The 13,278-nt window shown below is 42.4% G+C and overlaps 1 protein-coding gene across 3 annotated transcripts in view; it reads right to left on the bottom strand.

Moving 5' to 3' along the window:
- The window catches only part of LOC118967753 (LanC like glutathione S-transferase 2), a 177,603-nt gene extending 165,039 nt beyond the window's left edge, over window positions 1-12,564 (bottom strand). Inside the window, exon 1 of one of the 3 annotated variants that reach the window (XM_073239176.1) lies at window positions 11,689-12,564. In XM_073239176.1, the coding sequence (XP_073095277.1) occupies window positions 11,689-11,874 (186 nt within the window). In that variant the 5' untranslated portion in view covers window positions 11,875-12,564. The remainder of the gene's footprint in view (window positions 1-11,688) is intronic. The other 2 variants (XM_073239178.1, XM_073239177.1) reach the window with 2 other exon arrangements.
- Window positions 12,565-13,278: the final 714 nt, after the last annotated feature.

Here is a 13,278-nt window from a genome sequence, read left to right as displayed (position 1 = left end):
CTTCAGCTAAAGATGAAAGAGATGTAGTGGGGAGCTGACCGGAAAAAGCACAGTAAACACGGCTGGGGTTCTTACAGAGACCTGCATCTATGCCTTCTCCACTGATAAAGAGCTTCCGCATATTTAGTCATCCTTCTTTACCTGGTACTGACAAGGAGACATGTAAGAGAATGAAACTGGATTATTAACTCCATACACAAAAGTAAACTTGAAATGGATCAAAGACCTGAATCTAAGACATGAAACAATTTTAGGAAAACAATTTTATTCACTATTGCATCAAAAAGAATAAAATACCTAGGAATAAACCTAATCAAGGAAGTGAAAGACCTATACTCTGAAAACTACAAGACACTCCTAAGATAAATTAAAGAGGATACTAATAAATGGAAATTCATCCCATGCTTTTGGCTAGGAAGAACTAATATTGTCAAAATGGCCATCCTGCCTAAATGGAGACGTCTTTTATACATGCACGTGTCTCTTACAAAAGATATCTACCCTTATTTTCAGAGATTCTCCTCTGCATTTCTCAAAAGTAATCAGTTCAAAGTGTATTTTGGGGTGACCTATTCTTCTACCTGTCATGCCTACAGGCAGAACTTTAATCTCTCTTCTTCCTTCTCTGGTGCCCCATGACATTCTGTATATAGTCTCACTTACTACAACACTCATTTCATGGTTCTGAAGGATATATTTCCAGCAAGTTCCACTGGCTCAACAGCTACATTTCGTTTCTTACAGCCAGGGAGCTATGGCTATGCCTCTGCCTCCCCAAGAAATCCAGATCTCCGTCTGGGATGCAGGGCTCTAAGCCTTTGTGTATTTACACTCTTGTGCGACCTCTTCCCGTGAGTGTGGGCTGGGTGTAAGGTCTTGGCTTAACGGATGGTGCTTCACCTCTGAGGTCACATTGCTAATGACTGCAGCTTCCATCCTGGGTACTCTAGCACATTCTTTGGTTACTCTAGGGGAAGCCAGCAGCCTGTGGTGACTCCTGTGGTGACAACCTGAAGCCTCCCACCAGGAACTAGAGAAGACTGCCCACAGCCCTGAGAGTGATGGGCAAGCAGGCCCTCCAGCCCCAGCTGAGCCTTCAGACAACTGTGAGCTGACAGCTTGGCTGCCACCCTTAGCCAGAGACTCTCAGGAATCTGGCAACTAGATTCCTAACCCTCAGGAAATGTGTGAGATAATAAGTTTCTAAGGAATGGCCCTGCTCCTTAAATCTGCTGTTCTTACACTTCAGAATTCTGTTTACTTCTTGTGAGGCAATCTCTCATTGCTCCAATGTTGTTATGATTAGTGATAACTCTTTATATTGAACTTTCCCTATCAAATTACTGTGTGGTTTGTGTCTCCAGATTAGATCCTGACAACACACTTGATAAAGCTGATGCTGTTGGACAGAGAAGAACACTTTGAGAACCACTGTCTCAGATTAATCATGACTTGGCTCTGGTGCTGGGCTCTTTGCCTAAAATCCATGGCCACAACAAAATGAAGTAAAAGGAAGGGAAGAAATGGCTGTTAGGTAAGCAGCCAACAGTGTCTACTTAGATACCTTTCATATTTCTTAAAAAACTGCTACTACATTGATCAATTGCTTCTTATAATATCTGTCCCAATGTTGTGAGAAATGTTACAAAAGCCTACTCATACCAACATAATTCAGAGAATCAGACAAGCTGCTTTTGAATTGGAGGTGAATTTTACTGATTGACTATACCATACATATATACAACTAATCTAAAATAGGATTGAGTAAATGTCTTAAAGAATACTAAGAATAAGCTAGTATTGTGTTGGTAGATTTTATGTAATCTTTCCTCACTAACTGCACATATCATCAAGATAAAATTGTTTCTCAATGCCTAATTTACAAATTACCCTCTGCATTAGATTCTTAGGGAAGCTGAAACGAATTTAGAGGCTTAAAACGACACAAATGTATAGTTCCACAGTTCTAAGTCCAAAACCACACTGGTGGCAGGGCCATGCACCCTCTGAAACCTGTAGAGGAGGATCCTTCCTTGCCTTCTACATCTTCTAGTTTGCTGGCAATTATGACATTCACTTCCTTGTAGCCACACCTCTCCAATCTCTCCTCCACCATCAGTTGGCCATCTTTTCTCCTTCTGTCTCTGTCTTCTTAGGAGGATGCCAGTTATATGGATTAAAAGCCACCCTACTCTAGTGTGACCTTGTCTTAACTAATAATATCAGCTATAACCTTATTTCCAAATAAGGTACATTCAGAAATTCCAGCAGTTATGACTTCAACATGCCTTTTTAGAAGACACAATTCAATCCAAACACCTTCAATTTTTAAACAACTTCATGTCTATCAAAACAAATGCAAACATATTTGATATCTTTTATCTTAATTACATTCCTAAATTAACATTTTAAGGATTAAAAATGTAATAATCTGCCAATCATAAAATATCTATACAGAAGACAATTTGTCTTTCTATGATTTTCCTGTAACTAATAAGCATTGTCTCCACCTTTTAAAATCACAATGCTCCTCTCACCTTAATGCGCTCTCCTTTGCATGTTCAGGAACAACACAATTTCCATTTCCCTTTCTTTATCATATGATCAAACTACTGGTACAGTGTCCACCCCAACCTCTTTTGTTTAATTGCATAGAGATAAATAATAACAAACCCAATTAGTTATTTGTGGTTCCATTTTCTTCACATAAGTCAGGTTGGTATATAGTTGAGGTCAAAATCAAGTTTACCAGATATAAAGGGTAAAAAGAAAAGTACATAATTTCAGAACCAGTGTGTATCTCCTTTTGTGAGGTATTAAATGAAACTCAAGTGCTCACATCTCTTTATTGTTCTCATGGAGACACAAATAGTGGTCAGAAGTTCATTTCAGTAAACACTCCTATAGCCTTGTTATTCCAAAGAGTATTGACATAGCAACTGATAAGTATGAACGATGAGTCTTTTTAATGCTTGGCAGAGATTTACTTTTATTATAAAAAAATTTGAACACTAAATCACAAGCACAAGAGAAATCTTACTGTGGATAAAATTGTAATATTTCCATAATACCTCACTGGGCTTTAATGCATCTGCATATCAATAGGCATTCCTCAGGGGTAGAAAGCAGATCGTCTACATATCAATGGGTAATTGCCTGTGCAACCTAGGAATTATCTGAACCTGAGGGGTTAAGGGGAGGTCTAATTTACTTCAGCCAAGCAGGAAAGAGAAGGCCCTTGACCGCAGTCTGTAAGAAATAAACAGGTTTAAGCTCTTTCCTCTCCCCAGGTACCAATACCACTCCTCTGCCACCCCCGACATTGCCTCAGGTGCTGAGCAGCTCCAGAGCGTAGAGCTTCTGGACACTAGAGGGCGCCATACACAAATATGAAACGCCAAAGGAACCTGTTCCAGAGTAAAATTAATATAACCCCTGAGAAAGATGATGGACCTCATGACTCTTCCTGAAAGGGAGTTCAAAATAAAAATCATTCTTAGGCTCATGGAGGTACGGAAAGATATTCAAGAATTCAGGAATGTATTTCAGTCGGAGATCCAATCATTGAAAAGCACAATGAAGGGTAATAAAAGCAGACTGGATACAGTGGAGGAGATGATAAACAAAATAGAAACTAGAGAAGAGGAATACAAAGAAGCTGAGGCACAGAGAGAAAAAGGATCTCTAAGAATGAAAGAATACTGAGAGATCTGTGTGACCAATCCAAATGGAACAATATTCACATTACAGGGGTACCAGAAGAAAAAGAGAAAGAAAAGGGGATAGAAAGTGTCTTTGAGGAAGTAATTGCTGAAAACTTCCCCAATCTGGGGAAGGAGATAGTTTCTCAGGCCATGGAGATCCACAGATCTCCCAACACAAGGGACTCAAGGAAGACAACATCAAGACATTAAAATAGCAAGTAATTAAAATTGCAAAGATCAAGGATAAGGACAGACTATTAGAAGTAGCCAGTGAGAGAAATAAGATCACATACAAAGGAAAGCCCATCAGGCTAATATCAGACTTCTCAGCAGAAACCTTACAGGCCAGAAGGGAGTGGCATAATATATTTAATGCAATGAAGCAGAAAGGCCTGGAACCAAGATTACTTTATCCGGCAAGATTTATCATTTAACTTTGAAGGAGTGATTAAACAATTTCCAGATAAGCAAAAGCTGAGAGAATTAACCTCCTCCAAACCATCTCTACACTCTATTTTGGAGGGACTGCTATAGATGGAAGTGTTCCTAAGTTTGAAGAGCTGTCACCAAAGGCAATTAAACCACAGTAAAGAAAGTAGAAAGTAGAACAGGTAATTACTAAGCAAAAGTAAAATTAACTTAACTATCCCCAAAGTCAAAAAAGGGCTAGACAAAGAGTATAGAATATGATACCTAATATATAAAGAATGGAGGAGGAAGAAAAAGGAGGAGAAAAAGAAAAGAACCTTTAGATTGTGTTTGTAACTGCATATTAAGTGAGTTAAGTTAGTCTCTTAGATAGTAAGGAAATTAACCATGAACCTTTGGTAACCACGAATCTAAAGCCTGCAATGACATTAAGTACATACCTATCGATAATCACTCTAAATGTAAATGTACTGAATGAACCAATCAAAAGACACAGAGTTACTAAATGGATAAAAAAACAAGACCCATCTATATGCTGCCTATAAGAGACTCACTTTAAACACAAAGACATACACACACCGAAAGTAAAGGGATGGAAAAAGGTATTTCATGCAACTAATAGAGAGAAGAAACGAGGAGTTGCAGTACTTGTATCAGACAAAATAGACTTCAAAACAAAGAAAGTCACAAGAGACAAAGAAGGACATTACATAATGATAAAGGGGTCAATCTAACAAGAAGATATAACCATTATAAATACCTATGGTCCCAACACAGGAGCACCTACATATGTGAAACAAATACTAACTGAGTTAAAAGGGGAAATAGAATGCAATGCATTCATTCTAGGAGACTTCAACACTCCACTCACTCCAAAGGACAGATCAACCACACAGAAAATAAGTAAGGAGACAGAGGCACTGAACAACACATTACAACAGATGGACCTAACAGACATCTACAGAACTCTAAACCCAAAAGCAGCAGAATACATGTTGTTGTCAAGTGCACATGGAACATTTGCAAGAATAGATCATTATACTAAGCCGCAATAAGAGCCTCAGTAAATTCGAAAAGATTGAATTTGTACCAACCAGTTTTTCAGACCACAAAGGTATGAAACAAGAAATAAATTACACAAAGAAAATGAAAAATCCCACAAACACATAGAGGCTTTACAACATGCTCCTAAATAACCAATGGATCAATGACCAAATAAAAACAGAGATCAAGCAATATAAGGAAACAAATGCCAACAGTAATTCAACACCAAAACATGTATGGGACGCAGCCAAGGCCATGCTAAGAGGAAAGTAATTTGCAATACAGGCCTACCTCAGGAAAGAACAACAACCACATGTAAGCAATAGAAACTTACAATTAATGAAACTAGAAAAATAAGAACAAATGAGGCCCAAAGTCAGTGGGAGGGACATAATAAAGATTAGAGCAGAAATAAAATTGAGAAGAATAAAACAATAGAAAGAATCAATGAAAGCAGGAGGTGGTTCTTCGAGAAAATTTAAAAAATAAATAAACCCCTGGCCAGACTTATCAAGAAAAAAAGAGTCTACACACATAAACAGAATCAGAAATGAGAAAGGAAAAATAACTACGGAAACCACAGAAATACAAAGAATTATGAGAGAATACTATGAAAAATTATATGCTAACAAACTGGATAACCTAGAAGAAATGGACAACTTTCTAGAAAAATACAACCTTCCAAGGCTGACCAAGGAAGAAACAGAAAATCTGAACAGACCACTTACTAGCAATGAAATCAAATGGGCAATCAAAAAACTACCTAAGAACAAAACTTGTGGCCCAGATGGCTTCACTGCTGATTTTATCAAACATTTAGTGAAGACCTAATACCCATCCTCCACCTTAAAGTTTTCCAGAGTACAGGAACAGGGAATACATCCAAACTCATCGTATGAGACCAGCATCACTCTAATATCAAAACCAGGCAAAGACACCACAAAAAAAAAATTACAGACCAATATCCCTGATGAACATAGATGCAAAAATACTCAACAAAATATTAGCAAACTGAATTAAAAAATACATCAAAAAGATCATCCATCATTATCAAGTAATATTAATTTCAGGGATGGAAGGATGGTACATTCAAAAATCCATCAATATCATCCATCATATCAACAAAAAGAAGGACAAAAACCACATGATCATCTCCATAAATGCTGAAAAAGCATGTGACAAAATTCAATATCCATTAATGATAAAAACTCTCAACAAAATGGGTATAGAGGGCAAGTACCCCAACATAATAAAGGTCATTTATGACAGACCCACAGCCAACATTATACTTAACAGCGAGGAGCTGAAAGCTTTTCCTTTAAGATTGGGAACAAGAACAGGATGCCCAATCTGCCCACTTCTATTCAACATAGTTCTGGAGGTCCTAGCCACAGCAATCAGACAACACAAAGAAATAAAAGGCATCCAGACTGCCAAGGAAGAAGTTAAACTGTCCTGGTTTGCAGATGATATGATATTGTACATAAAAAACTCTAAAGAATCCACTCCAAAACTACTAGATCTAATATCTGAATTCAGTAAAGTTGCAGGATACAAAATTAATACACAGAAATCTGTTGCATTCCTATACACTAACAATGAACTAGCAGAGAGAGAAATCAGGAAAACAATTCCATTCACAATTGCATCAAAAAGAATAAAATACCTAGGAATAAACTCAACCAAGGAAGTGAAAGACCTATACGCTGAAAACTACAACACACTCTTAAGAGAAATTAAAGAAGATACCAATAAATGGAAACACATCCCATGCTCATGGATAGGAAGAACTAATATTGTCAAAATGGCCATCATGCCTAAAGCAATCTACAGATTCAATACAATTCCTATTAAAATACCAACAGCATTCTTCAACAAAATTGTTCTAAAATTCATATGGAACCACAAAAGACCAAGAATAGCCAAAGCAATCCTGAGAAGGAAGAATAAAGCTGGGGGCATTACGCTCCCCAACTTCAAGCTCTACTACAAAGCCAAAGTAATCAAGAGAATTTGGTAATGGCACAAGAAGAGACCCATAGACCAATGGAACAGACTAGAAAACCCTGATATAAACCCAACCACATATGGTGAATTAATATAAATAAAGGAGCCATGGATATACAATGGGGAAATTACAGCCTCTTCAACAGGTGGTGTGGGCGAAACTGGACAGCTACATGCAAGAGATTGAAACTGGACTGTTTAACCCCATACACAAAAGTAAACTTGAAATGGATTAAAGACTTGAATGTAAGTCATGAAACCATAAAACTCTTAGAAGACAACATAGGCAAACATCTCCTGAATATAAGTATGAGCAACTTCCTCCTGAACACATTTCATCGTGCAAAAGAAACAAAAGCAAAAATAAACTCATGGGAATATATCAAACTAAAAAGTTTCTGTATGGCAAAGGACACCATCAACAAAACAAAAAGGCATCCTCCAGTATGGGAAAATATATTTGTAAATGACATATCCAACATCCAAAATACATAAAGAACTTACACCCCTGAACACACAAAAAGCAAATAACCCAATTAACAAATGGGCAGAGGATATGAAGAGACAGTTCTCCAAAGAAGAAATTCATATGGCTAACAGACACATGAAAAGATGCTCCACATCACTATCATCAGAGAAATGCAAATTAAAACCACAATGAGATATCACCTCACCCCAGTAAAGATGGCCAGCATCAAAAAAAGTAAGAACAACAAATGCTGGTGAGGATGTGGAGAAGGGGAACTTTCCTATGCTGCTGGTGGGAATGTAAGCTAGTTCAACCATCGTGGAAAGCAATATGGAGGTTCCTCAAAAACTAAAAATAGAAATACCATTTGGCCTGGGAATCCCACTCCTTCGAATTTAGCCAAAGAATACAAGTTCTCAGATTTAAAAAGACATATCCACCCCTGTTTATAGCAGCACTTTTTACAATAGCCAAGATATGGAAGCAACCTAAGTGTCCATCAATAGATGAATGAATAAAGAGGATGTGGTACATATACACAATGGAATACTATTTGGCCATAAGAAGGAAACAAATCCTACCATTTGCAACAACATGGATGGAGCTGGAGGATGTTATGCTCAGTGAACTAAGCCACACAGAGAAAGACAAATGTCAAATGATTTCCTTCATTTGTGGAGTATAACAATGAAGCAAAACTGAAGGAACAAAATAGCAGCAGACTCAGAGGTTCCAAGAGGTGACTAGTGGTTATAACAGGGGAGGGGTGTGGGAGGGCAGGTAGGGAGGGAGAGAGAAGGGGATTGAGGGGTGTTATGTTTAGTACACATGGTGTGGGGGATCACAGGGAGAAGAGTGTAGCACAGAGAAGGCACTTGGTGGATCTGTGGCACCTTGCTGCACTGATGGACAGTGACTGCATTGGGGTATGGGCAGGGACTTGATAAAATGGGTAAATGTAGTAACCACATTGTTTTTTCATGTGAAACCTTCATAAGAGTGTATATTAATCATACCTTAATAAAATTTTTTAAGAAAAAATAGAAATAAAGGGGTTTTAAACTTTATTTCTCCATTTGACTGGTTTCAGTTTTAGAGGCATTTTATCTCGGGATTTCTTCTCCCTGGAGTTAATCTGGCGGTAGTCGACAGCATCTCTGAACCCTAAATCTGTCACAGGGGGTGACCTTTGGGAGCGCTTCCCCTAGAGATGATGGTGAGAAGTGGTGCTTGTGCAGAGGGACGTTTGTCTGCACTTGTGTGGTCATGAAGGTGCCACCACCTCTTCTGGCCGTGCCGACCCCGGCCTGGGGCCCAAGCCGAAGGCTGCTTCTGCTGCTCCTGCTGCCGGCTGGAACCTGGTCACAACTATGGAAAGGAGCAGAGGTCCAGTACACCTTGATAGAGAAACAAATGTGTGCTGTGTATCATGCCTTGGTGGCTACGGAGCCCATCACCGGAACAGCTCTGACCAAGATAATAACCACCTACCCCATCACAGGGTGGGTGTGAGACTGGACCCAAAGGCCATGGAGTGGTGTGGTACAGACACCTACTGTATATAATGGGACTAGCCATTTGCCTTTGGCATCTCCAGGGAATAATAATGCAGACGCATTGGCCCAAGTGCTCTGGCTAAAAGGAATGTCTGTCTCTGATGTGGCCCAATGGCTACATCACTGTTTGTTGCACGTGGCGCAAAAGACAATGTGGGCTGTAGCCTGTTGACTTCTGAAGAAGTCAGCAGAGCCTGGAAAGAGTGCCTTGTGTGCTCTCAGAGGGACTTACACCGAGTCCCACAGCAGCAGGAGACAATAGTATGGGGGCCAATAGCCCTCTCAAGTGGCAGACAACTATATGGGCCTTTGACCATATCAAAAGCATATTGGTATGCCATGTTGTGTGTGGATACAGCCACTGGGCTATTGGTTGCTCTTTCTGCACATCGTGAGGATCAGCAAACCACTAAGAGGAGCCTGGAGCATCTCTTTGCAGTCTATGGCCAGCCACTGGTGATTGAGAGCGATCAAGGCACCCACTTTACTAGACATGCATTGTAAAGATGGGAGCAGCAATTAGAAATAAAATGGAAACTAGATACTGTTAAATGGACATGGCCCTGGACATTTCAACACATGTACTGGCGATGGCTGGCTCTTCTGGCATCTTGGGGAAAAGGCCTGGAAGCTGGCCTCCTGTGTATTCCCGGAGTAACAGCAGAGTGACCCCAAAGATCATGGTTATTTTCTTCTACAGTCCCTGTGGCCTGGATGTGCCCCCTGGCTGCAGCTGCCACGTGATTGTTGGAATGGACGAGCTTTGGACTTAACCTGCATAGGACTTTGAACCTAGCTGAATCCTATGGCTTTTTTACTGCTATTGTCAAGAAAAAATGCTTAGGAGGCTTGACTTTGTCTAATGTTTGGTAAAGGTTTTTGAGTAATCTAGCATGGTTGTTACGAATGAGTAAACAAGTGTAGCCAATGATAATAATAGTGTGTTAGTGTATTAAACATATTTTGTGCTTAGTGAGAGATTGTGCTATAAAGCACATTTACTTAATCTACATAGGCTGAATCCTCTGGCTTGAGGATTATCATGATTCTATTGCTGTTGCTATTGTATGTCATTAGTCTGGTCACAATGCTTCAGTTTTCTGGCCCAGGGACCATTGCAAAAGATGGGGAAGGAGTAAAGGGTAAGGTGCAATTTCTGGAGGGGTGGCCTGTGGGTAAAATTGTAATGTTTCCAGAATATCTCACCTGGTTGTAGTGCTACCCAGGGTGGAGAGAAGTATGGCTTTACTGTATCTGTATATTAATAGGCATTCCTCAGGGGTGAAAAGTGGTTCATCTCCATGCCAATGGGTCATTACCCAGGCAATTGAGGGCTTATTTACTTGAGGGGGAGGTCTAATTTACTTCTAGTTGAGAAGGAAACAGATGGCCCTGGTCTGCAGTTTGTAAGCAATAAACGGGTTTTAAACTTTATTTCTCCCTTTGATTTCAGTGTTAGAGGCATTTTGTCCCAGGATTTCCTCTCCCTGGAGTTACACTTATGTATTTGAAAACAGAAGAAATCTAGAGAAAAATTAATATTAGCATATGAACTCTAAGCTGTAAGGCTGAACTTTCAAGGGGAAGAGACTAACATGTATTGGAGGTCTACTAGGTACTTTATAAGGCAGTTTGCCAGTCAACTTAGGTATTTTACCTAATTCAATCACTAACACCACTGTGAGTTACCTATTTTTATCCAGCTTTTAATCACATATAAGAAAAGAGTGGTTTAGAGAAGCCCTCACTTGCCTAAGATTCCGTACTCAGACAAATGGCCCCTTCAAAATTTTATTAGTAGTTTTAGCAAACTTGTACCTTTCTGAATACAAAATACATGGGGAGCTCCGGAGGGTAAGTGGGACTTAGAACACTGAGACCGGTGAAGAAACGATGATTAGTAAACGTGGTTCTACCAAACCTTAAAACAGTTCTGCTGATGTTCACGCTTTCCTTTATTTCCACTTTTCCCCTAGCAAGCTAAAGTGTACTCAGATACCTGGGCACACACACGACCCATCAAAATGACGCTACCCTGTATGAACTATGCTTTTGCGGTTCCTAAGCCGGAAATTCCAAGGTCAGGGGACCAGGAGCCGGGCCCCACGAAAGAGCCGGCCTCAGGAAAGCCATAAGCGGTTGTCAGCGGGCTCGTTTCGCAACTCGAGGTGGGAGTGTGCTCAGGGCAGTGCATATCCTCCGACCCTGGAGCTCGGACGGACGCTTCCAAGGGCCACGAAACACAGCGCCCCACCGGTGCATTCCAACGGCACGAGCGACCAGGAAGGGTCCCGCCACCGAGAGTGTCCCGGCGAGCCGCAGCTCTCCACGCAGGTCCAGTCCAGCCCGGGCCGTGCGCTGACCTACGCTCTCTGGCCCACCCTGCGGGGCGCGGGGCGCGATCGGATGACGTCACGGGGCGTGTGGGCGGTCCCTCCGCCCTAGCTCCCGCGACGCCCCGCCCGGTCCACCGACTCACCTTCCCGTCGTCGTGGAAAGGCAGGCCGAGCTCGTCGGTGGTGGGCTGGGGGCGAGCACAGCCTGGCTCCTCGGCCGCTCCGGCGGCGGCCTCGTAGTCTAGGAAGGGATTGGCGAATGCCCGCTCCTCCATTTCTGCCTCCGCGCTCAGATGCAGCTTCAGCCTCTTCGACATAACCTCGCCCATTTCCGTTGCGCGCCCTCGCGGCCGCGCGGTACGGCGTGCGCACCGGGACAAGTATCCTGCAGGCGCGTTTCCACCGGAGCGCGCTGCCGAGCCGCGGCGCACTGGCGGCGGCAGCCTCTCCGGGGCCCCGCGCGGCGGGCAGCGAGGGGCCCGTTAGGAAGGCCGCGAACGGGGCTTCGGAGTGGGCGGGAGCCTCCCGCGGGGCCTGGCTGCGGCGGGTGCGCTCAGAGGGCTCCGGCGCCGCCCGCGCAGCCGCTCAGAGCCCGCTGCGCCCAGCCGCCGCCCCTGCAGCCGGGGGCCTCCGAGCGCCTGCACGACCCCGTCCCGTCCGCGGCTTCCCCGGGAAACCGGGCGCCACACGTGCCCCCGGGCAGCCTGGAACGAGGAGCTCACCGCCTTCACGCTGTGTGCGGTGTGGGCGCGCCGTCAGCCACCCGCGTTTTCTCCCGCCGACCGGGGGCGGGTGTCCTCGGCCCTGGGCGCACAGACCCCGGGAATAGCAGCAGCTCTGTGTTTGATATTAGGAAAAAAATCTCTTGTAAGGATGAGAGTTTCTGAACATCCCCAAACACTGCAAGGATAGTGCCTCCGGCGGGAACAGGCCCTTCTGTTTACCACTGTTGGGAGGGGCTGTCTGGAGGAGGAGCCACAGGCGTTTTTTTTTTTTTTTAATCCTTTTGTTTTGAATAAACGGATGTCTTTGGTAGCGGAAGATCATGTGAAAGAATACTCAATTATCGAAATATTTAATTGCCCCGAGAGATACCTCCAGTATTAATTTAATTGCCCGGGAGTGTAACATGTATAATAAAAGGACACAAGCAAATCTTGACATTTATATGGTAACAGTATGATTACGTATCAGTCTTTATTGGTTCTCTTTGTTCTTACTGCTTCTTTAATTATTTCGGACCAAACGTAATGATTTCTCCTTGAGGGAAATAATTCCGTTTTTTTCCATTTAAACATTAGTTGAATGCCAGATGGCACTAGATAATGACAAAGTAGAGATTAAAAACATGGTTTCTGCCCCCAGGATTCCAAGTCACTGGATGAGAAAGGTATGAATTGTAGCATAGAGTGATATTAATTCTTTTCTGGAACGAAGCAAAGTATATATTAACATAACATGAAAGTCACGTGATAGAGAAAACCAGCATCAAGCACAGAAAAGGACCAATCCTGCCTCTGGCCTGGCTTCCCCCTGCTGCCTGCCCTATGGGTTCCCGGCTACACAGGGCTGTGCGCAGGAACACTCCCTGCAGAGAGGATGACCACGGGATATCCCAGGGTAGGGGAAAACTGAAAAACAGTGTACTCAGCATAGCTATCCTCAAAGTTCAAGAAAATAGAAGTGATATAATGGGATGCCCGTTACAGGGGCATCCCTTGAGGGCCAGCCTG

This window comes from Manis javanica, chromosome 6 (assembly GCF_040802235.1).
Source record: "Manis javanica isolate MJ-LG chromosome 6, MJ_LKY, whole genome shotgun sequence".
In the NCBI taxonomy this organism is placed as follows: domain Eukaryota; kingdom Metazoa; phylum Chordata; class Mammalia; order Pholidota; family Manidae; genus Manis; species Manis javanica.
Note: the sequence above shows the minus strand (reverse complement) of the source record. Positions and strands in the feature narration are given on the sequence as shown.